Source organism: Lutjanus erythropterus, chromosome 23 (assembly GCF_056507025.1).
Source record: "Lutjanus erythropterus isolate fLutEry1 chromosome 23, fLutEry1.hap2, whole genome shotgun sequence".
NCBI lineage: Eukaryota > Metazoa > Chordata > Actinopteri > Lutjaniformes > Lutjanidae > Lutjanus > Lutjanus erythropterus.
The window spans coordinates 5,258,168-5,280,005 of NC_139339.1; the positions used below are offsets into that span (position 1 = coordinate 5,258,168).

General features: G+C 40.7%; 1 protein-coding gene across 1 annotated transcript in view; it reads left to right on the top strand.

Moving 5' to 3' along the window:
• ppp2r5b (protein phosphatase 2, regulatory subunit B', beta) overlaps nucleotides 1–17,987 on the top strand; it is a 55,291-nt gene extending 37,304 nt beyond the window's left edge. Inside the window, exons 6-13 of the mRNA XM_084711620.1 lie at nucleotides 1,501–1,560; nucleotides 6,619–6,727; nucleotides 12,100–12,153; nucleotides 12,817–12,867; nucleotides 13,134–13,253; nucleotides 14,003–14,130; nucleotides 14,573–14,674; nucleotides 16,389–17,987. Coding sequence (XP_084567746.1) covers nucleotides 1,501–1,560; nucleotides 6,619–6,727; nucleotides 12,100–12,153; nucleotides 12,817–12,867; nucleotides 13,134–13,253; nucleotides 14,003–14,130; nucleotides 14,573–14,674; nucleotides 16,389–16,626 — 862 coding nt within the window. The 3' untranslated portion in view covers nucleotides 16,627–17,987. The remainder of the gene's footprint in view (nucleotides 1–1,500; nucleotides 1,561–6,618; nucleotides 6,728–12,099; nucleotides 12,154–12,816; nucleotides 12,868–13,133; nucleotides 13,254–14,002; nucleotides 14,131–14,572; nucleotides 14,675–16,388) is intronic.
• The last annotated feature ends 3,851 nt before the right edge of the window (nucleotides 17,988–21,838 follow it).

Here is a 21,838-nt window from a genome sequence, read left to right on the forward strand (position 1 = left end):
GCTGTGATGTACAATCATGTTTCATCTTCTCCCTTCACCAGGTGCGGCTGAATTGTTGTGTTTGTGATATAATTCAAGCAGGGCAAAGCTGCAGCGCTGCAGCACACTCCTCTGCTCCTGTCTCGGTTAACTGGGTTCAGTATTTTGACAGATAAAGGATACAGTGTGAGCATAAATCTGCTAAACTGCGATTGTGCTGTGTTTTTCTCTCACGAGATCTCATCACAGAGGTAACAGAGTTTTATTTCAGACATGGTACGTCACAATATTGATCAATCCTCGATCCCTGCCAGGAAATTTAATGCATTGGTAGTTTTACAGGAAGCTAACACATGATGTTTTACTATTTCAAGAGACGCAGTCCCTCGTTGAGTTGCCTTTGTTCAGCTGGTCATCATAGGAGAACCCTTTTTTTTTGTTTTCTTTTTCTATCTTGAACCCAATCTATAGGATAATTCCTAAAACTATTTGTCAAACTCAGAACCCCCTGTGAAGGCTCTTTTCCACCAAATTAGCCTAGGTTCTTGAAGCAGTACTGTTCAAGATTCTTGGAACCCTTTTGCTAGTTTTGAGCAGAACCATTATAATCCATAATTCCAGCAGGGAACCAACCTTTTGGGTACTGAGCAAATTTATTTCTGGAGGAAATGCTCTGAATGGTTCAAAAGTAGATGCCTGAACCAGAACGGGGCTGGTTCCATGTTGGTGGAAAACGCCTATGAGGTCCTGGTATAATAGTTCCACCCAGAACCCTCTCTTCCTTTTTCCACCTACATGGAACTGGCCCTCTCCTGGATCAAGCACCCAGTTTATAACTGTTTAGAACATTTCCACACAAAAATATATGGGTTCAGAATCTGAAAAGTTGGTTCCCAGCTAGAACCAAAAAAAGCAGGTATTCCTCAGGAACCAAAGTGGTCTACACATATATACATACATATTCTACACATAATAAACATATGACTACATGTTCTCCTCTGAACGGTTCAAAATTAGATGCCTGAAGCGGAACAGGGCTGGTTCCATGTTGGTGGAAAAGGCCTATGAGGTCCTAAAGAGAACGATTCTATGGTGTAATGGTTCCATCCAGAACACTCTCTGGTGGTTCTGTCTGGCGCTAACAAGGGTGCACACAGGCGACTTTATAGAGAACAATTTTATATTCCCGGGGTTTCAAAATGAAACTTTTTTCAAAATGAAACTTTTTAGATCTGGCACACAGATCTAAAAATATATTTTAGAAGAGTTTCACTGGTGACCTCTTGTCTTCTGAAGGTTCTACAAAGAAAAAAAAAAAGATTGTTTGGGTGAAAAGGATTCTTTATGGTTCCCCTAGTCTTACCAAAAAAAAACCCTTAACAAGCTCTTCAACAAGTTTTTTTCTGTAACAAATGATTCTGGGTAGAACCTCAGCTCATCAGGCAGAACCCACTTGGAACCCTTATTCTTAAGTGTACTGATGAGACATTAAAAGTCACTGTGTGTGTGTCTAATCTCCAGGTTCATATACGAAACTGAGCACTTCAACGGAGTTGCGGAGCTTCTGGAAATCCTCGGCAGGTTCGTATCCACACACACACACACACACACACACACACACACACACACACACACACACACACACACACTTTAATAAACTGCTGCTCCAGAGGAAAAACTGACTTCGTAGTATATTATGGCCTGATGAATGCATTTGGAGCTCATCGTGAACACACACACACACACACACACACACACACACACACACACACACTCACACACACTCTTACATATACACATACTGTACTTGGCCAGCTGCTCCAATTAATGAGACAGCTGGTAACCCAGTGAATTGAGCAACTACAAAAAATGGCGACAAAGCATAACCACTACTGCAACAAAGTCCAATACGCATTTATTTTTCATTTATCGTCATTGCTCAGTCTTTATTATCAGCTAAACACATCTGTGCGTGAAGCCCGGCAGAGTGAGAAACGAGCGAAGGTGGGAGGTGACAGGAAGGAGACACAGAAACAAGAAGGTGGGGGTTAAAGACATAAAGAGAAATGACTCAGAGGGTTGCATAGTTTGTTGCTTTGTCTCTGAGGCCAGTTCGTGAAATATGAGGAAGATAGAAATGAAGAGAGAGCAAGGAAGGAAGCCAAGCTGATAAACAAACATGTCTTGCTCTCTGCCTCCGCTCGTACACAAATCAATGGGAACGAGAATGGAAAGATGACAGTAATAAAAAGAAAGACGGGGAGAGAGAGAAAATGGAGGATGAATACAGACAAGGCTGGTGATATTATCTGGTTTGTTTTTCTCACTGTCTCTGTAAGCAAAATGATGTAATGTTTGTAATACTTCAGCGTGTTGGGAAGCGGGGCTGCAACTAACGAAATAAAAAATTATTTTCATTTCATTTTCTTGTTTTTAAAATCTCCGAAAATGGTCAAGATGACGTCTTCATATGTCTTCTTTTGTCCGCAACTCAAAAATATTCAGTTTACTGTCGGAGAGGAGTAAAGGAACCAGAAAATATTCACATTTAAGAAGCAGAAATCAAAGAATTTTGATTGTTTTCTTAGAAAATTACTCAAACCGATTAATACATTTTCAAAGCAGCTGGCGATTGATTTAATAAACTATTAATAATCGATGAATCGATTGGTTGTTGCAGTTGGGAAACACACTTGGTTTCTTTGTGAGATAAAAAAGATCAATATCAACCTGATATCTGCTCTTTTCTTAGCTGGAGACAGGGTGTGGCTAGCTTAGCTTAGCATAAAGACTGAAGGAAGGGGGAACGGCCAGCCTTCCTCTCTCCAAAGTGAAGAAACGTGCCTATCATCACCTCTAAAGCTGTTTTCTTCTCGATTCATGAATAGACCAACTAGCAAGTGTTAGCATTGTTAGCTAGCCGCCGTTGGCTCAGTTGTTTTTGTCTTTCTCTGAGGAGCTTTTTCTAAATTAACCAGCTAATTTGTGCCTCGAACACTGGCTCTTCACTTTGATGCTGAGTAATGATCATCACACCCAGGCTACAGCAGTTAGCTTGCTCTGCTAAGTAGGTAGCATGTGGCCTTGTTAGCGATTGTGCACTGGAATCTTTCCCTCACAAATAAAGAAATTGTATGAGCTTTTCTCTCAAGGATGTTCTATTGTGCCCTTTTGTGATTCATTATTCAACACTATTAAGACAGAAATGCCTTTAGATAATTAGAATCTTTCATAGAAGTGGAGTTGACTTGAAAAGAGAGCTGGGTTTGAAGAGACAAACTGCAGTAGCTTGCCTGAGCCTGGATTATTACTCAGCATTATAGGAGAAATATGCAATATATTTACAATAAATTATAAAATGACCATGATACGCCACCAGAGATCAAAGAAAATTGAAATACTCGCTTCTCCAACATAAATGCTGCAGCCTGAATGTTCGCTGAATGATTAAGTGTCTGTTTATGAGTCGTGAGAAATGATTAATAACCTTGTAGATGCCGGAGATGTTTATAAGGGTTAAATTGAGCCATATATTGATGGAGTCCGGTGGAGAGAGAGGCAGTCACCGAAAGTCCAGAGTGTGTATTTTCAGAGCCATGTTTTCAAGATAACCTGTTTAACTTATAAGCAGCTGATCAACTCGCAGTGTAGGCTTCATATTGTCAATTTACGTTGTTGCGCACGTCCTGCACTCACTATTTGGACGGCTGTACTCATATTTGCACCCGCAATATCTACATATTGCTCCTCTAAAGTGAAGAACAAGTCTTAATAGAGTTAGCTAGCTCATGTTGGATAGTGTTTGGTCATCTCTGTGTCTCAGTTTCTCTGAGGAGCAAAAAAAAAGGTGATCTCTCCCTCGCTGCAACCAACACAAGCGCTAAGCTTTATATAACTTAATGCAAATGACTGTACAGTGACGCCATCGATATGCAAATGAGTGTACAGCATCATCTGGCAACCTTGAGCAGCTTTTGGAGCTACTGCAAGCTACTTTCTTTGTAAGAGAGTTGGCAACACAGGCAGTGATTCATGGAGAGAAAGCAAATAAATGTTTCTCCCATATAAGATGTAAACACACTACAGAGCTTTATCCGTCCTTACTCGAGTTTGAGACAGAGAAACTAGCAATGATATAACATTGACAGACTTCGGCAAACACAAAGAGACATGATGATAGTTCTGAAAAACTGAGGCATGGATAGATGGAAGGAGAAAGAGAATAAATAAAAGAAGATGGATGATGAGAAAGCAGAAAGCAAAACAAACAAATCCAAGTCAATAAATATTAATTTCTCTCAGAGGCATTCTGGTGGCGGGAATGGAGCTTGTGCCCTCCGTCTTTGTCTTTCATTATTCCACACTAATAAGACAGAAGTGCCTTTAAATAATCTTTATTGATGTTAAACATAGAAGAAAGCAAGGAGAGCTGAAAAGTGGACCAGATTCAGAGATTAGAAAGACTGGAGCGGTTTGTCTCAGTGCCGGCTGACTGCTAGAATATTTTATCAAAAGTTAGACGCTATTCTGCCCCACAATGACAGAGAGCACTGACTCCAGATGCTTAAAGCAAGTCTAGCTGTAGCTCTTGCTAGCTATAACAAGGATTTGGCTTTTTGTTTAGCTGTAACCTCAATTCCAAAAAGTTGTGATGTAAAACGTAAATAACTTTTCAGTAACGTTTCAACTTTTGTTTTCTTTAAAATTCTGAAAAGTTCCTATATGGCAAAGTAAATGTCTTTTCCAACATAAAGGATAAATCTGAAACCTTAACCGCCACTTTACCTGGTCAAAAAAAAAAGTGAAATAAAAAAGGGACGGTGACTTCTGAGATTTGCGAAATTCGGGTTGATGTAGAGGAAAGAGAGGGACGTAGAAGAGAGGATGAATCCAGGGTGACAGAGGGGGGGATGGAGGGATGAGAGATGGAGGGAGGATGACTGAGTGAGTGAACGGTGAGTCAGAAGTGGAGGAAGGAGGAGGGAGAGCAGGAGAGGAGAGAGAGGTTTGTATTCATGTTGGTGGTAACAGAGGTATTTATAGCTCCTCCCACACATGGAGACAGGGAAAGAGAGAGAGAGGGATGGAGAGAGGAAGAAGACAGAGGGAGTCAGAAAAAAAGGGGTGAGAAGGAAGGAGGCAGAAAAAGAAAGATCAGAGGAGCAGCGGGAGGGAAGTATCATTGAAGGAATGTTCTATGAAACAAAGATGATATTAGAAAATGAAGGCAGACAGACGGACGGACTGACGCAGAGACAAACAAACAAACTGACAAACAGCTCAGTGTTGCTAAATAAGTGTTTCCAAGTTTAGTTCCCACTCCTCCGCCGTTCGTACTCTCCTTCCTCCCCGCGGGCCGAACTACCTCTTGTGTCAGTCAGTGAACGCAGCAGACCACGCGTTTGTCCAGTCGCTTGGAAATGGACACGGTGCAAGAATAGACTCCTCCGCCGCACAGACGAATGCACACGCTCGCACAGATGTGAATGGTGGACTTCAAAAAGTATACGTGGTGTCGTCATTGTCGTACTGTGAGAAAACCACAGAGGAGCATCTCTGCTCCTGTGCAAGTTATCAGTTGGTCCACTGACAGAATATTTATCAGTTTTTGCTCATCAGTGAGTCATTCATCAAGCAGAAATGCCAAATTATTTCTTCTCAAATGTGAAGATTTGCTGTTCTTCTCTGTTGGTAGTGAAAACCAAACAATTTGATTGTGTTAGTTTGAGGTTTTCAGAAACTGCAGTGAGCGTTTTTAAGGTGTAATGTGAGATATGGCCAGAAAGAACATTTCTGCATTAAATTTTGTAAAGTTGTGTACTTACATGATATCAAATGTTTCCAGCTAGAGGTGATAATTATTAATCGATCTATAATCAAATAAAGATCTAATATATAAAATAGATTCTTTTTATGAGTGTGCTCTATGTGTTAGCTGATATTCAGTTATATGTGTTAAATATATAGAGATTTTATGTCTTTATGTGTTTCATGGGCGGAGTGGAAGGAACTAATTACTGTAATTAAGTTTTTTTGGGGTCAAGTCTGTACTTTTACTCGTACTTCAGTATGCATCTGCGTTTTAGTAGCCAATCAGGTGATCTGATCACAAACAGGCCAATGAAAACAGTGACATGCAAACAAAATGCTGTGGCAGCACACATTTGGACTAAGGGTGTTAATGATTCAGCATTAATTGATTAATTGCCGTCAAGAATTTAACCAATTAAAAATGTATTCATGGATTTTTGAGCAATAGACATGGCAGTAATTGCGCCTCAGCTGACTTTGTTTTGTCTGGTGGAGCCATTTGCAGGAAAAAAAAACTGCAAAAGACAGAAAGTCAGGAAAAAATTTGCAACCCTTCGAGTTACCTTTGACAGCTGGCCATATTTTGCACATGGCTCCTTTAAAAGATCAAGTGAAACAATAATGGAAAGATTGTTTGACATTGAAAGTACGCACGAGATGACGCTTTAATCCAATCACCTCTCTCATTATTTTCTGACTATATTTTAGCTGAAAGACAGACGACGTGACGGGACTGAAAATCACCACCTTGTTGTTTTTGCCAGGAAGAACGTGCCACAGAGTGAAAGTATTTAACCGTAACTTTATCTGTCTCCTTGTTCTCTCCAGCATCATAAACGGCTTCGCCCTGCCCCTGAAGGCCGAACACAAGCAGTTCCTGGTTCGGGTTCTCATCCCGCTACACACGGCAAAGTCCCTTTCCATCTTCCACGCACAGGTCAGTGACGTGTTCCTGCAACTTAGACTGTGTTTGACAGATGTTTATTTGATCGTCTGTTGTACCTTACAGCTGCTTCTCTGTGTGTGTGATGGATTTTGGAGGCCAAAACTGATGATGTCTGCTGAAGTTTTGTGCCAGTGTTCTGGACATCATTTTCATTTGAACTCAACAATATGGACAAAATCAAATATCACAATATTTTTGACCAAATACCTCGATATCAGTATTTTATATCTTTAAGTGGTAAATACTAACACAGTGAGATGTTTGATAGGAGGAGACAACACATACACCATGTCAAATATAACAATAAAATATAAGAACCACTTATATATAATTCACTTACAGTAATAAAGTAGTCTTTTTTATACATGACAACATATAGAAAATGAATTTTTAAATGACTGTAACTGCTGCTGCCTCTGTTGCATGCACATTGAAATCGTGATGGGATAAAGACAAACTGTTCAAAACGACCAGTGGGGATGCAGCAGGTCTTTAAGTAAAAACCTCTGAATTATGATTTGTATTTGGCAGGGTGTTTAATCCACTGAAACATCGATCTTGCCAGAATAAAACTATCATATGAGTCCCCAAAATACGTGGTAATTTTTCCAGGTTTTCTCTTGACTGAGGCACGCTTTACTGTAGCTTTTAGAGACCCTACTCCCCTAACTCTAATAGCATCAAAGTGGGTTGTAGTTTATCTTCTGGCTTCTCTGCTGCACCTTCTACCCTGCATTTTTCTCTAGCAGTTATAAACCTCTCATTATCACCAGACTGTCACCAAAACCTTGATTATCCTCTTAAATTCTCTGCAGCAGTTACCTTGAATAAATGCACGTGTAAGATCAAAACCGAGGATGAAGGGAGTCTTTTGGTGGTGGTTAGAAATTCTTGCAGTGCGTCAGACGCACCACTAGGAGGCAGAGTTGAGTCGCAGATAATACTGCAGAGATATGCACTCATCTCAGAGTGTGTGTGTGTGTGTGTGTGTGCCTTTGGTTTCTTTGGTCTGTGTGAGTGTGTGTGTTTGTGTCTGAGTATGTGTGTTTGGGTTATCATAATATTTGGTGACACAGATGGCAGCCGGTCCATTGTGTGTGTGCATTTTATTTGTGTCACACATTATTTGATTATGCAGAAGGTACAGTTTGTTCTCCACAAACTGGTCGGAGGTGTGTGTGTGTGTGTGTGTGTGCATGTGTGTGCATGTGTGTGCAAGCATCACTGTGCCCTACATTTCTCCTCCCCGTCTCTCTCCCTGTGGTTCACACACATACATAATTCACACACTAAAACACACACACACACACACACGCTCGGTTTGACAGGGTCACGGGGGACACTGTGTGAGTGGACAGCACTTTTTGCGCTCGGTAGGTGTGGCTGTGAAGGAGTGACCCAGTTCTGGATCTGAATATCAAAGAATAATATCACAGCAGCACCTTTGATACATCTTAAAGGTTTCTCAACACTGTGAAACACATCTGAATCATCCCTCCTGTTCCTGTGAAGGGTTTTCTCATTTATATCCATGTTACCGAGTTGTAATAGCAGCTGTTAGAGCTATATTCTGTAGCCACAACATGGTTACATGTCATGGTTTCAAATGTTAAAAAAAGCAAATGCAGTGCTTTTACATTATGAGCTCATATCAGACTCTGTGTGAAGGAAAAAGGGCGTTTTTCACATTTTAGAAAATAGTTACTGAAAACAAGTGAGAACACTGAAAGCTATGTAGTACTGAATAATGGAGTTAGACCAGGGCTTGAGATCTGTGCCCAAACCAGATGGGACCTGGTGGGTGCGGGTCGGGCCGGGCCTAATTTCTCACATATTTCACAGGCTAACTTTGTTGGTTCGGGCTGCGCTATTCCTGTATGTATTGTCCCTGTCGCTGAAAACTCCCACTGTCTGGTGCATAGAGGGAAGTGGATTAAGAAAAATGCTGGGCTGTAATCGGGTTCAGGCTGAAATATGCTAATGAGGGTCGGGTTCGGGTCAGTTTCGTACAGAATTTTATCAGCATTGGGCCTTGACAGGCTCAACTTTTCAGGCACGGTTAAAGTGCTAAGTTAGAGTAGTAAACGATTTCTGTGTTCAGGATTTTGTTGGGCAGACCTGAAATACAGCACAGTATTTATTTTTAATATCACTTCAGTTAACCAGCTGATGATGGCAACAGTTGCCTGAATATTTGAGCACATCCCTATATTACTCATTTTTGAGTTTTGAGCCCAACTCAAACTCTTAAGTTTTGAAATAGACTTAAAAAAAAGTTTTGCTGACCTATAATCTTTAGTTGAGATAATTTACTTTTCTTCTTTAGATAAACTTGAATCTTTGAGTTTTAGAAAGTTTTTAAAAATTCAAAAATTGGTGAGCTGCAAACCTTATTTATAAAATTTTATCTCTCTTTTAAAAGTTTATCTAAAGAGGAAAAGTAAATTATCTCAACAATAGATCAGTAGTTGGTAAAACTTTTCCAAACTTGATAATTCCACTTGAACTCATGGTTTAGAATTTGGTGGTCAAAGGTCACTGTGACCTCACAAACACATTTTTGGCCACAACTCTAGTATCAATTGCTTTCACATGTACATCTAATTTGATAAAAGGACTAAGTGATGAAATTTTATAAACAAAAAGGTCAAATGTCAGCTTCCCTGTGACATCAAAATGTCACTTCCTCTGTAAAAATAGTCTCTAAGTGAAGACAGCGTGTTTCTCATTGGAAGTTATTCCCTGTCAATGTATTGATTACATTGTTTATGTCAAAAATATACTTAATACCAGTCTGGACAGACATGGATGGCGGAGGCGTACAACCGACCATACAATCCTTGTTATCCTTCTGTGATAAACATGCAGCACAAAAACTTCCCTTCACAAAAAGTGAGGAGGATTCAAATTTCAGTTCGACTTTCAGACGCCGTGAATAAGTCGTCATGATTCACAGCTTGTGAATAACCGCGTTTATACCCGGAAAAGCAATTGGAAGAGCTGTAAAAGTGTGGAAAGGGCTACTTTTTGATGTGCAGGTCGCAGCAAATTTACAGGCAGGAAGCCGGCGTCAGAGCTCCCTGGAGTGACTACATCCCCAAAAATAGACCCTTATTTGACCTGTCACCTTGACAAATCAATATTGGTAAGATCTCAGCCTTTAAAAAGACTACAGTGTCCATAATCCTTAGCCTAACAACGGCCTGCTGAACCCACAAAGCCTGGCCTGACAACAGAATCCAACATCATATTTACCCCAGGCAGTTTCTCTAATGCCTCGCTAATACTTTAAACAGTTTGACCGATCAGCACCTTTATTTTAATCCCCATCTTTTTTTCCAGCTTTTCTTTTTATTCAAGCTTTACATCCCTGCTTTCACCGGTGCCTTTTTTTTTGCTTTCAGTCTCCGCTCCCTCTTTCCCTCTTTGCCTCTGTAACCATGTTGTGGTGCGAGCGAGGGACAGGGAACGTTAAGGATGGAGCGAGAGGAGAGGACAAACAAGACAGTCGCACCGTACATAACAAGAAAAAAAGGGATTAGACAGGGAAAAAAAAGATGAAAGCTGTGGAAGATGTGAAAGCCAGACAGGCGGAGAGACAGACAATGGAGCCACGGGTCAGGAATGAGACAAAGAAAGAAACGACAAAAAAAGAAGAAAGAAAGTAAAAACCGCTTGTCTCACAAAAAAGACAGAGAACAACCATCAACGATGTGACAGTACATAACCTCCGACTTTAAAATTGGACAATGCAGCACACTTTTATTTTAATGATTTGAACTGAGGACCAGTACAGTCGTGATTTGAACAAGGCGAGAGTATAAATAGAAGAGGTGGCAAACGTACACAAATTCTTTACTCGAGCAGGAGTACAGTAGAAATAGAAGTAGAAGTACTGATTTAACTTCTTTACTCAAGTCAAAGTGAAAAAGTACACGCTCTGAAATGTACTCAGAGTATGAAAGTAAAGAATATCATTCTGAAGGACATCTCTACTGTTTTGTTTCGTTGTGTTCGTCGTACCTACACCTCACGCCTTATTTCGCCTTGTTACGTCTTTTACTTTGTTTTCATCATGATACGTCTTTCAGGTCTTGTTATATTTTGTACATAGTTTTCATCTTATTACATCGTTAACATGTTGTTACGCCTTGTTATATCTTGTTATGTACCGTTGGTTGTTTTTCTTGTTATGTCTTTTATGTCTTGTTTTATCTTTTACGTTGTTTTCATCTTGTTTCGTCTTTTACATCTTTATCGTTTTGTTGCATCCTTTAAATTGTTTTCTTCCTGTTGTGTCTTTAACATCTTGTTACATCATTTTAAATAATTTTCATCTTGTTACATGTTTTGCATCTTGTTATGTCTGTAAGGTCTTTTTCATTTTGTTACATCTTTTATGTTGATTTTGTTAGGTCTTATATGTTGTTTTTGTCTTGTAAAGTCTTTCATGTCTTTTTTGTTTTGTTATGTCTTTTATGTTGTTTTCGCAGTGCTGCAACTTTTGCATCATTTTCGTCTTGTAATGTCTGTCATGCGTGATATGCACTGAGAATTTGAGAATTTAGGTTGGATGTTGGGAAAGTAGTGCACAATGACGCAAAATAAAAATAATCAATAATTCCCTTAAAACGAATTAAAAGAAAAATAACAAGACTGTTGTGAAAATGTGAGCAGTAGAAAGTACGGATATATGTGCTGAAATGAAGGGAGAAATGTAAAAATTTGTCAGAAAAATAAATATTTAGGTAAATGAAAAAATGAAAAAGTGAAAATCTACTTCAACAAAGTATTTGTACTTTGTTACTTCTGATAAATGGGACAGAGGGAGGAAAGACAGCGAGGCTGAGACAAGAGGTCTAAACTCTATCTCACATTGCCCTTAAGGGACTTCGTGTGTGTGACATCACTCCTTCCGAAGTAAACACACGCACACACAGTCTCCGTCGCCACGGTGCCCACTCGCCACGGCAACCGGCCTGGGTGGAAGGGGGCAACCGCAAAACACACACATGCACACATGCACGTACACACACACACACACTCGCTGAATAATGGGAAATGATTGCAGATCATATAAGAGGGGACGAGAGCTGATGTAGAAGTTGACACACACACACACACACACACACACACACACACACACACACACACACACGTGATACACACCTCCCCTTGGAAAACTTGTCTTTCCGATCTTTAGCAGTGTCTAATCCTGAGGGATAACTGCTAAGATCCCCCTTGTCTCCTTGACAGCTTCAGGGAATGTGTGTGTGTTAGAGAGAGTGTGTGTGTGTGTGTGTGTGTGTGTGTGTGTACATGTGTTGGTGTGTGTTCTAACCACGTCTCCCCTGTCCTTTCAGCTGGCCTACTGTGTGGTGCAGTTTATGGAGAAAGATGCTACAGTGACTGAATATGTAAGTCTGTTTTCTTCACAGCCTTACTGTACTAATTATAACACACTTGCTAATAATCAAATTTAAATTTTAATCACGTTCTTTCCTTTATAGTTTAATTTTTTCGTCTGTGTAAGTTTATTGTCCCTCTTATGTCCCGTCCCTTCTTGCTCTGTGCTCCAGTAACAAGCAAGCTTAGTATTAAAATTGAGGTTAAACAGGTGTATTTTTTTAGCATTTTAACCCAAAATCTCCGTTGTGAACATCCATCACAGTTCAGAGAACGAGTCACTGATTCCACTTGGACCTACAGAACCTAAATTTTCCTGCGCAATCAAACATTTCAGAATTTGCTACAAAACTACAAAAATAAAAATGATTTTAAACATTATTGCCCATCATGTGACCATCAAACAGTTATAAACAGTGTTAGTCCTGTAAGTAGTTCATCACTGAAAACTCAACTCTGCTGGTCTGAGGCTGAATTAGCTACAACCTACTTCTTCATTCACCATCTTCAGTACAGACTCAGTACAAATTCAACGACATATTTCTTAATGCACTAGCACTAGAGTATGAATATGAGTTAATGGAGATGGTGCAGATGGACGCCAGCCAGCAGCCCCGCTGAGCTAATGGCTGCAGTGTTTATTTATATTAATGTGCTTCATATTTTCTCTGCAGATCATCAGAGGGCTGCTCAAGTACTGGCCAAAAACCTGCACGCAGAAAGAGGTGAGGGAGCTGGTAATTAAAAAAAAAAGACACTGATATTTCTCAGCTGCTCTCATTAGTCAGCGCTGAAAGATTTTCTCATGATCTTGCAGGACTTCTGTGTTACTCGCATCTCTGTTTTTGATTCCTAATCAAGCGTCTTAACATTTTTTTATTCACTGAGTCAAGTGAGTGTCCTCTTTGCCCTTTCTGTATCACTTATACAAGTGTGTGTGTGTGTGTGTGTGTGTGTGTGTGTGTGTGTGTGTGTGTGTGTGTGTGTTCAGGTGATGTTCCTGGGGGAGATTGAGGAGATCCTGGATGTGATCGAACCGTCTCAGTTCATCCGGGTGCAGGAGCCGCTCTTCAAACAGATCGCAGCCTGCATCTCCAGCCCTCACTTCCAGGTAAACGCCACAGCTCCATCAGATTCTTTACTCAAGTACAAGTTAGAAAAAAACTAAAAAACAAAATTAAAAATGTTACTTAAGTAAATGTACAGAAGTATTAACAGCGAAATACTGACACACAGGGTGTGTGTGTGGTGTGACGGTGTGCAAACAGCATGTCAGGACTTTAGGAGTCTTGGGTTACACAAAATGAGCAGTATGGAGGCATTTTATATATTTTTTGGGGGAGGCAGGGTCGTCCATTTCTTCGCCATTCACTTCCATTTTTTGGGAGATTCTGCAACAGTTTTCCTGTGAAACTCCAGCAGTGTTTTGTGGACAAACAAAATAAACTCCACCCTCAGTCCACATGATGATGAGTAGATAATGACTGAATGTTCATTTTTGTGTGAACTATCCCTTTAAATACAGTACTTGAGTAAATGTACCTAGTTACTTTCGATACACTTGAAACACGCTGGGCTGTAAGAGGTATTATCTAAAAAAATATGTATTGTAATACTGGTTTATGGTCCCAAAATGAGTAAAGAATGGTTACAAAAGTCCGCCCTCCCTCTGATGTTAAAAGAAATTGTTTTGGGATTAACGAGCCAATCAGCAGCGACCTAACTGCCCGAGGGAAACTGCAGACACACGTCAAAAACTGTGGGCGCAGACATCAGTCGAATTTACCTCTTCTGTCTGTGTGTGTGTGTGTGTGTGTGTGTGTGTGTGTGTGTGTGTGTGTGTGTGTGTGTGTGTTTCAGGTAGCGGAGCGGGCTCTTTACTTCTGGAACAACGAATACATCCTCAGTCTGATAGAGGAGAACTGTCAAGTCATCCTGCCGCTGGTGTTCGCCACCCTCTACAGAGTCTCCAAGGAGCACTGGAACCAGTTAGTCGCTCACAAACGCAAACACAAATTAATACAAGTCATACCTCATAGATTTTCAAATTAGATTCTGGTCAGTTTGGGTGTAACCTCAAGCTCTATCATTGTTTGGATGGTAAATCAGTCCCTTTAGGATTTCACAGGCTGTCTTTTTTTTTTTTGCAAGAAAATTGCGGGAGCAAGTGAAAATTGCAAAAGACGGTTGCGATTTCTTTGTATAATTCATTCAAAGTTCTAAGTAACCTTAAAAATGACTCATGGTTACAAAATCTTACTAGTCCTAAGCCACCCTAGGCTAGCTATGGATACCAAAAAGAAGAAGTTCTGGCTCCGGACAGATTTAGTTTGATCTTTTTTGGCCAAAAATGTCTCTTTTAGTAGTAAAGGTTGGTGCCGCCTGTCCTGACTGTGGGACTCCTGTGACCTTCTCGTTCTGCTCCTGCAGGACCATCGTGTCTCTGATCTACAACGTGCTGAAGACCTTCATGGAGATGAACAGCAAGTTGTTTGATGACCTCACTGCCTCCTACAAAGTGGAGAAACAGAAGTGAGTGTGACTCACCCCCTTTGTGTGTGTGTGTGTGTGTGTGTGTGTGTGTGTGTGCGTGTGTGAGTTTGTGTCACCGGATACAACAGTGACAACAAGAGGAAGAAATAGAAGACTCTTATGTCATGTTTTAGACGGTATTTGTTCCATTATGCATCACGTTATATTTCACATTGTAAGCATGTATCGCTTAGGTCATGTTCTGAACACAGATCACATCATGATTCCACTTATTCAGTCCCCGTTTTCAAACTTAAGATAGTGAATGTCATTGGGAAACAAAGCTTAAGGGAGTAGTTCAACATTTTTTCAGAACACGAGACGAGAAAATCATTATCATTCCTGTGTCTTTATGGAGTTGGAGTCAGATCCTGGCCTTGCATTACTTAGATTAAAGAATGTGCTTATCAACACCTCGACTGATTTACATGATCTGTCCTGTTTGATCGAGCTGTGCACAAGCAGAAATTAAAAAAAAAAAAAATACAGTTTTAAGCGAGGTTTAAGGGAGGCTCATGTGTTGGAACAGTTTATTGATGAACGGTTCATCCATCTGCTCAGCACTTCTGTGCCGAATCTCCAGATACAGCTGGTGAACGCAGGTTTTGATACGATCCTTTTTACAGCAGCGGTATGGTAGTGCTGCATTATTACTAAACCTACTTCTGGGCAGGAAGATTTACTGTATACACATCAAAAAATACTATACGGTCTGTATCACTGTCTATGTGTGCAGGCAGTCGTGTTATCGTTCATGTAATCTGTGGCGTTTACTGCACAAGAGAGACTTTTGTTCCCTGACTTAAGCTTTTCAGGCAGTGCGTCCTCTCAGGCACCATTAGTACCCTCATTAAACTTCATCAAGCCTGCTGAGAAGTGCTGCCTTAAGGAGAAACTCAGGGAACAAATGTCCCAAGCTCCATGGGAAATTATAGTAGTTATAACACAAGTGGCCACAGACTGCAAACTACAACAACGAAGCAAAGAACCCAGGGCAAGTTAGTGTTGCACACTGAAAATATCATGAAAATGAACTGAAAGTATTAAAAGTAAAGTTTCTTAAAAAGGCCCCTTTATGTGCAGGTTAATGGCAGAATATGCAGGATTTGTTGGTTGCTGTTTGTTGGCAGTTAGCAGCAACAAAGCAATGAGTCAGAGAAATAAAATTACATTTTTTCTGATTTTGTAACAGTGGTTTTGTCCTAAAGCACAAATGAACTCTGCAGCTCTCACACACAGACAGCAGAGGAGAGAGAGACGGAGACAGCGACCTAACTGTTGGCCACTACATTTTTAACATGTCTGCACAAACCTGCCAAATGGGCGGAAGCTCAGAAGCGTCCCGAACGCAGCGAAATATAAGGAAATAAAAAAACTCAGGGAGAGGGCAGGGTCTCTGCAGATACAGTCACCACCACACACTTCTAGTTGGTGGTAAGTGACGATTGACAGGAATCATTTTTATAAGAATCTATACATTGTTTGCATAAAAAACACATGGCCAACTTGTTAAACTGTGAGAGTCAGGTAGCAGTACGCTTTCCTTATTAATTTGGACAGAGCCAGGATGTTTTTTTAGGGATAAAACGATTTTATTTACCCGAGACTCATCTGGAAGTTTGCTTACATGCCTCTCTCACAATATTCTGCATCTCGTCTTTAAGCATTGTAACCCGCTATTCTCTTTTTTCTTTCCTTCGTCCTGCCTCTCCAGGGAAATGAAGCGAGAGAGGGAGCGCGCAGAGCTCTGGCGAGGCCTGGAGGAGCACCAGGAGCGCCGGATGCAGATGCTCACCGAGGCCGCCAGGAACCAGCGCAACCTCCAGGAGCGAGGCGAGAGAGGGGACCCGCCGACCCCCTCGTCCCCGCAGACGGCTCACTCCGACCAGCCCGAGCCCAAGCCCAGCGGGGCCTCCTCTTCCTCCTCCGGAGCCGGGGAGAGCGCCACCTAGGTGCCGGATAACACGGGGAGGGGGTGTCAGGGGACAGGGAGAAGACACGAGGGTGATGGTGAAAGTGCTGGGAGAGGTCAGACAGAAAAGGTACAAAACAAAACCCACTGTTTCTTTTTATTTTTATCTCGTATCATCGAGGGCGGGGCTTTTTGAGAAAAAGCGCACAATCTCAGTGATCCGAGGTAAAGACGGTACCTTTTTTCTGACAGAGTTGTGTGAAACTGGTTCACTCTTTGCTGTACACACATCATGTTGCAGATCAGAAGATGAATATCGTCCAAAAGTGCTGACTGTCATTTTAATTAACGGCTGGTTTATTAAACTGCAGGTCAGTACCCAAAATTGGTAGCTGGCCTGCTCCAAATCAGCCTCAAAATAAGAGACGAAACGTCTCTTTTGGTGCAACACTAACCGAGTTCAACATGTGTCTAACTTGTCTTGATATTTAACCAAACAGAGTCGGAGTCTGTACTGTGGCCTCGTATTTATCTTTTGGTCGGAGATGCTTATTTCATGCGTGGATAGCACAATGCATTAATAAACAAAAGAAGCAATTTCACACAAATATCCCAAAACTATTGCCACAACAGACCAGACACACACAAACCCTCACACACACGCACACACACACACACACACGCACAGACGCAGGTACATATTTACTGTAAATATGAGAAGACAGAGCTACAGAGAGAACGCGTATCCAGGTCAAACACATCTCACACACCAACAACCGATTAATGCACCACACAGTTTCTTTTTGACACACACACACACACGCACGCACGCACACACACACACACACACAGCTGGTTCTGGCGCTAACTCCTCTCCCATTCTGTCGGGGTTCCACCAAAGGACGAGCCTAAAAAGTCCCTCAAGGTTAAATAACCACTGATGAAGATGATGATAACGATATAAAGTACAATACTGTTCCTTCTTCTTACTTGTTACTCTACTACTACTACTCTACTCTACTCTAAGTACTACTGATGATGATGATGATGATGATAATGTTTTTATATATATACATATGTCTCTGGATATTTCTGTAGTGTATTATGGGAGAAACACTAGTGTAGCAGATACCATAAAGGGGAAGGCCGGCTTGAATTCTGAATTCACATCACCATGTTAACTGTATGAGGCCATATATGTGGGTGCTGGAATTCAGCGGAATTCCCCTTTAACAGACCTTAAAGAGGGGAGGAACGAACTGGATTGGACGTGGTTGTTTTTCTTTTCTTTTGAAATTTGAAAGGATGTTTGTGGTGCGAGGGGTTGTATTTTAAAGGGGTATTTCACAAAAATCCCTGAAACATTCCTTGTTTAAAGGTCCTTTAATTATGTTTTTGTTTGTTTGTTTGTTTGTTTAAAGGCGCCCTGTGGAGAAACAAAGTTATGTTTACATTCAGTGTTACGCACCAAAATGCATTTTGTGCATTTCCTTCCTCATAAAACATCATCAAAGCCGCCTTTTAAAATATTGTAACTTTTGCATTGTTTACATCCATGTTTACTAGCTAGCACTCTTCTTCTTCCTCTGCCTTTGTTGGCATATTGCTATGTTTTTTGTTGGCGCATTACCGCCACCAACTGTCAGTCAATAGAAGAGCAGAAAAGAGCTAAGTACATAAGTTGCATTTGACAAAGTTGAACCCCAAACTTTTTTTAAAAAACTTTTGCATTGTTTACATCCATGTTTACTAGCTAGCAGTCTTCTTCTTTGCTGCTTTTGTTGGCGATTTCCAATGTTTCTTTGCGCATTACCGCCACCAACTGTCACTCAATTGAATAACATGAACCTGGCAAACATAATGAGGACCTGCTCATAAAAACATTGCTCTATAGCGCCACCAGTGGTGAAAAACTCTTCAGGGTACCTTTAATTTTTATGTTGTGGCACACAATGACAGTTTTTTGGTTTTGCAAATTTAATCATTTGCTTAAAGGGATAGTTCACTCAAAAATGAAAATTCAGTCATTATCTGCTCACCCTCATGCCGATTGAAGGTCGGGTTTAGTTTTTTAGTCCACAAAACTCCTGGAGTTTCACAGGAAAACAGTGTTGCAGAATCTGTCAAACAGTGGAAGTGAATGGTGACCAGTTTTCCATACGTGCACACCGTCTGAACTAGGTGACGGTGTGTAAAAGACATGTTGGGGCTTTAGGAGACTTGGATTACACCTCACAAGCAGTATGGAGGCATTTTGTGTTTTTTCCAGTTGTTTTTTATTTTTGAAAACTGGTCACCATTTACTTCCACTGTTGCAGTGTTTTGTGGATTAACAAAATAAACCCGACCCTCAGTCGACATTAGCGTGAGTAGATAATGACTGAATTTTAATTTTTGTGTGAACTATCCCTTTAAGTTTTTACAAAGTTGAAGTTTATGGCCCCCCACCTTTGAACCAAAAATGTGTCCAAGCAAACTAGTAAACCCCACCCAACACAAAAGTTACTGTAAGACAAATAAAGCGCACCACACGTGTTTCAGACCAAAAGAAAAACACAGCGATCCAGTTGGATTTCTGAACCCGGAGCGTCTGTTCCTTAAGGCTCAGCAGACCTGACGCTGCTAGATGGCGACCATGATGATGATAACTTTTTTTTTTTTTTCGGTGTGAACCAACAAAAATCTGTTTATTCTTGTCTGATCATTATGATAGAGTGATGGGATAAAGAGAGGGGGAAAAAAAACAGAAAAAAATTATTTTAGCAATATTTTCATTCTTTCAGGATAATCTGTGTGTTTTTTGGGGGTTGAACAGGAAGTGGGTGTCACACTCAAACGTTTACCCCCCACTCTTGTTTTTACTCCTGTCGCGTCCTTGATATTCACATTGTCTTAAAGGTACTTTCTGTGTAAATTTATTTGATGAAAAATGATTTCGCTTTGTAATTATGTTGTTTTATTTTCTTGGTTTTTGTATGATCTTGTTCATTTTGTGGAAAACTGATACTGATGCTATTTATTTTCTATTTGATCAGGAAATGTAACCTTATTTGAAGATGATGGTCAGGTTGTGTATGTGTGCGTGTGCGTGTGTGTGCGTGTGTCGGTGTGTATCCAAGCGAGTGAATCTGTGAGCGGGAGATGTGCGCAGACAGAGCGATAGAGAACGAGAGAAAACTGCTCTCTCTCTGCTTCTTTTTCTCTCTCTCTCCTTCTCTCCTTCCTGAGGGACAGGGTTTGAATCCGAATGTATCGTAAAACAAATCGATTGATTGTGTTTTTTTGCTTGAGACGCAGAGCTACCTGTCGGCTGCTTCGTAACCAAACATTCAAGAACCCTTCAGACCAGCAGTTTTTCAAACTTCAAATCATGCCTGAGTCAGCAAGGTTTTGAAATCCATTTGACTTTGCAGCTCTCGGATTGGCATTTCAAATTTTATTGAGCTGCATAAATCTTACAGTGGTACATTTCTGCCCCCAGATATCCAGATTTTTTTTTTTTTTTAAATGCTTTAAGTTTGGTTGACTTGTTCTGATGCTTTCGGGCCGTGAACACATCTACATTAATCTGCCGTTGCAGCTTTGAATTTAATTTTATTTTCAGATGTTGCATCTAACATCCAGATTCTAAAAATCAAAATTTAATATTAATGATATTAATGACTTGTCAGGTATCTGATGTAATGAGGAAGCTAATGATTGATGTAGATTTGTTAGCTGGTTGGCTAGCATTTAGGAAACACCGTAAAAGTGACATACATATATCATGTCATTTTAATTTTGCTAATATAACATTATCTGTCTATAGCTAGCTAATATACATCAGTCATTAGCTAGCTAGTTACATCTGATAGATAATGTTAGACAGCTGATAGCTAACTAGCTAGCTTATGTAAGTCAATCGTTTGTTAGCTGACTGTTAGCTACCGTCTTGCTAACATGAAATAACTAAATAAAAACAGGGAGGACGTATTTGACCATTAGATACAAAAGCTCCGGAAAAAGCTAGAAATTGGAACCTGAGTTAGGATTGTTATACGTGTTGGTGGTTCCCAGATGTTTGGCTTGTGACTCCGTAAAACAAATTGATCTGGTCTTCGATTGGACGCGCGTTTCGAGCAGTTAAACCAAAGAGAGTTTTTCCTTCTCAAATAAGTTTGATTGTACGGTTTTCAAAGGCAAAAATACAAATAAGCAAAAATAAAATGTGTCAAATGTGTTTTTTTTTTTTTTCTTCGACCCCCAGGTTGGGAACCACTGCCGTACGCCCCTCTTCTCTGTAAACCATTGTGGATGTTTTTTCCCCTGTTTTTTCTGCACACAATTCGAGCGTAGACGTAAAAGCACACAAATGTGCGGCCACAGAAAGTGCACTGATTGATTTAGGTGAAACAGCATGCAGCTAACGCTAATCAACACCTCAAAACCTGCACCTGCAGACGCCGTCCGCCCATCAAATGCTCTCCTTTGATTTCAAACGTTGTTTTGATTCAGGCACTCAAAAAAAAACAAAAAAAAACCCACACCTGAAAAGAGACAAAACTTGACCTCGCTGTCGTAAAACTCAGCTTACTTTATGATTTTTTTTTGTTTTGGCTAGCTTACTCACAAACCCTCTTGATTGTTACTGTCAGTTGTTCAGCTGACTCCAGGGGGAGGGAGGGGAACGCGGAACCCCAGCTCCCGCTGTTCTAGAATTCTCAGCCGTATTGATCGGTGGTAATGTTCCTCCGCCTAGAATTTCCGTCGTACATTCTAGAACTGCTCCGGAACAGGAAGCGAGAGAAGAGAGTGTTCGTAGAGAGCTCTGGCGTCGCCTTCACGGACAGCCAACCGCGCGCCGGCTCCAGCCGCCGTCACATTTCCTCTCCGCGGCCATTTTCACGTGGCCACGCTGAAAGAGACGCTTTGAATCTGAGAGAGGTGGTGTGAGTGGACTGGGTGAAAGCAGCCAGTAAAGATTAAAAAGAAAACAAGAGGAGGAGAAAGACAGAGGAAAGGAAAGACATAGAGTTAGACACAATAGAATGGCAATAAGTCAGAGCAACAGTAACAGAATGAGAATATAATGTTACCGAAACCTACAACCGCATTACGTAGCAATTTCACTGAATTTCTAGATTTGCACTGTCTGCCCAATGGTCTGTGTTTGTTGTGTTGAAGAAAAACCTTAGAGAAGATGATTAAGACGATGCAGAAGAAGAAGAAGACGAAGAAGAAGAAGAAGAAGATGTATATTTTGGGGACCAACA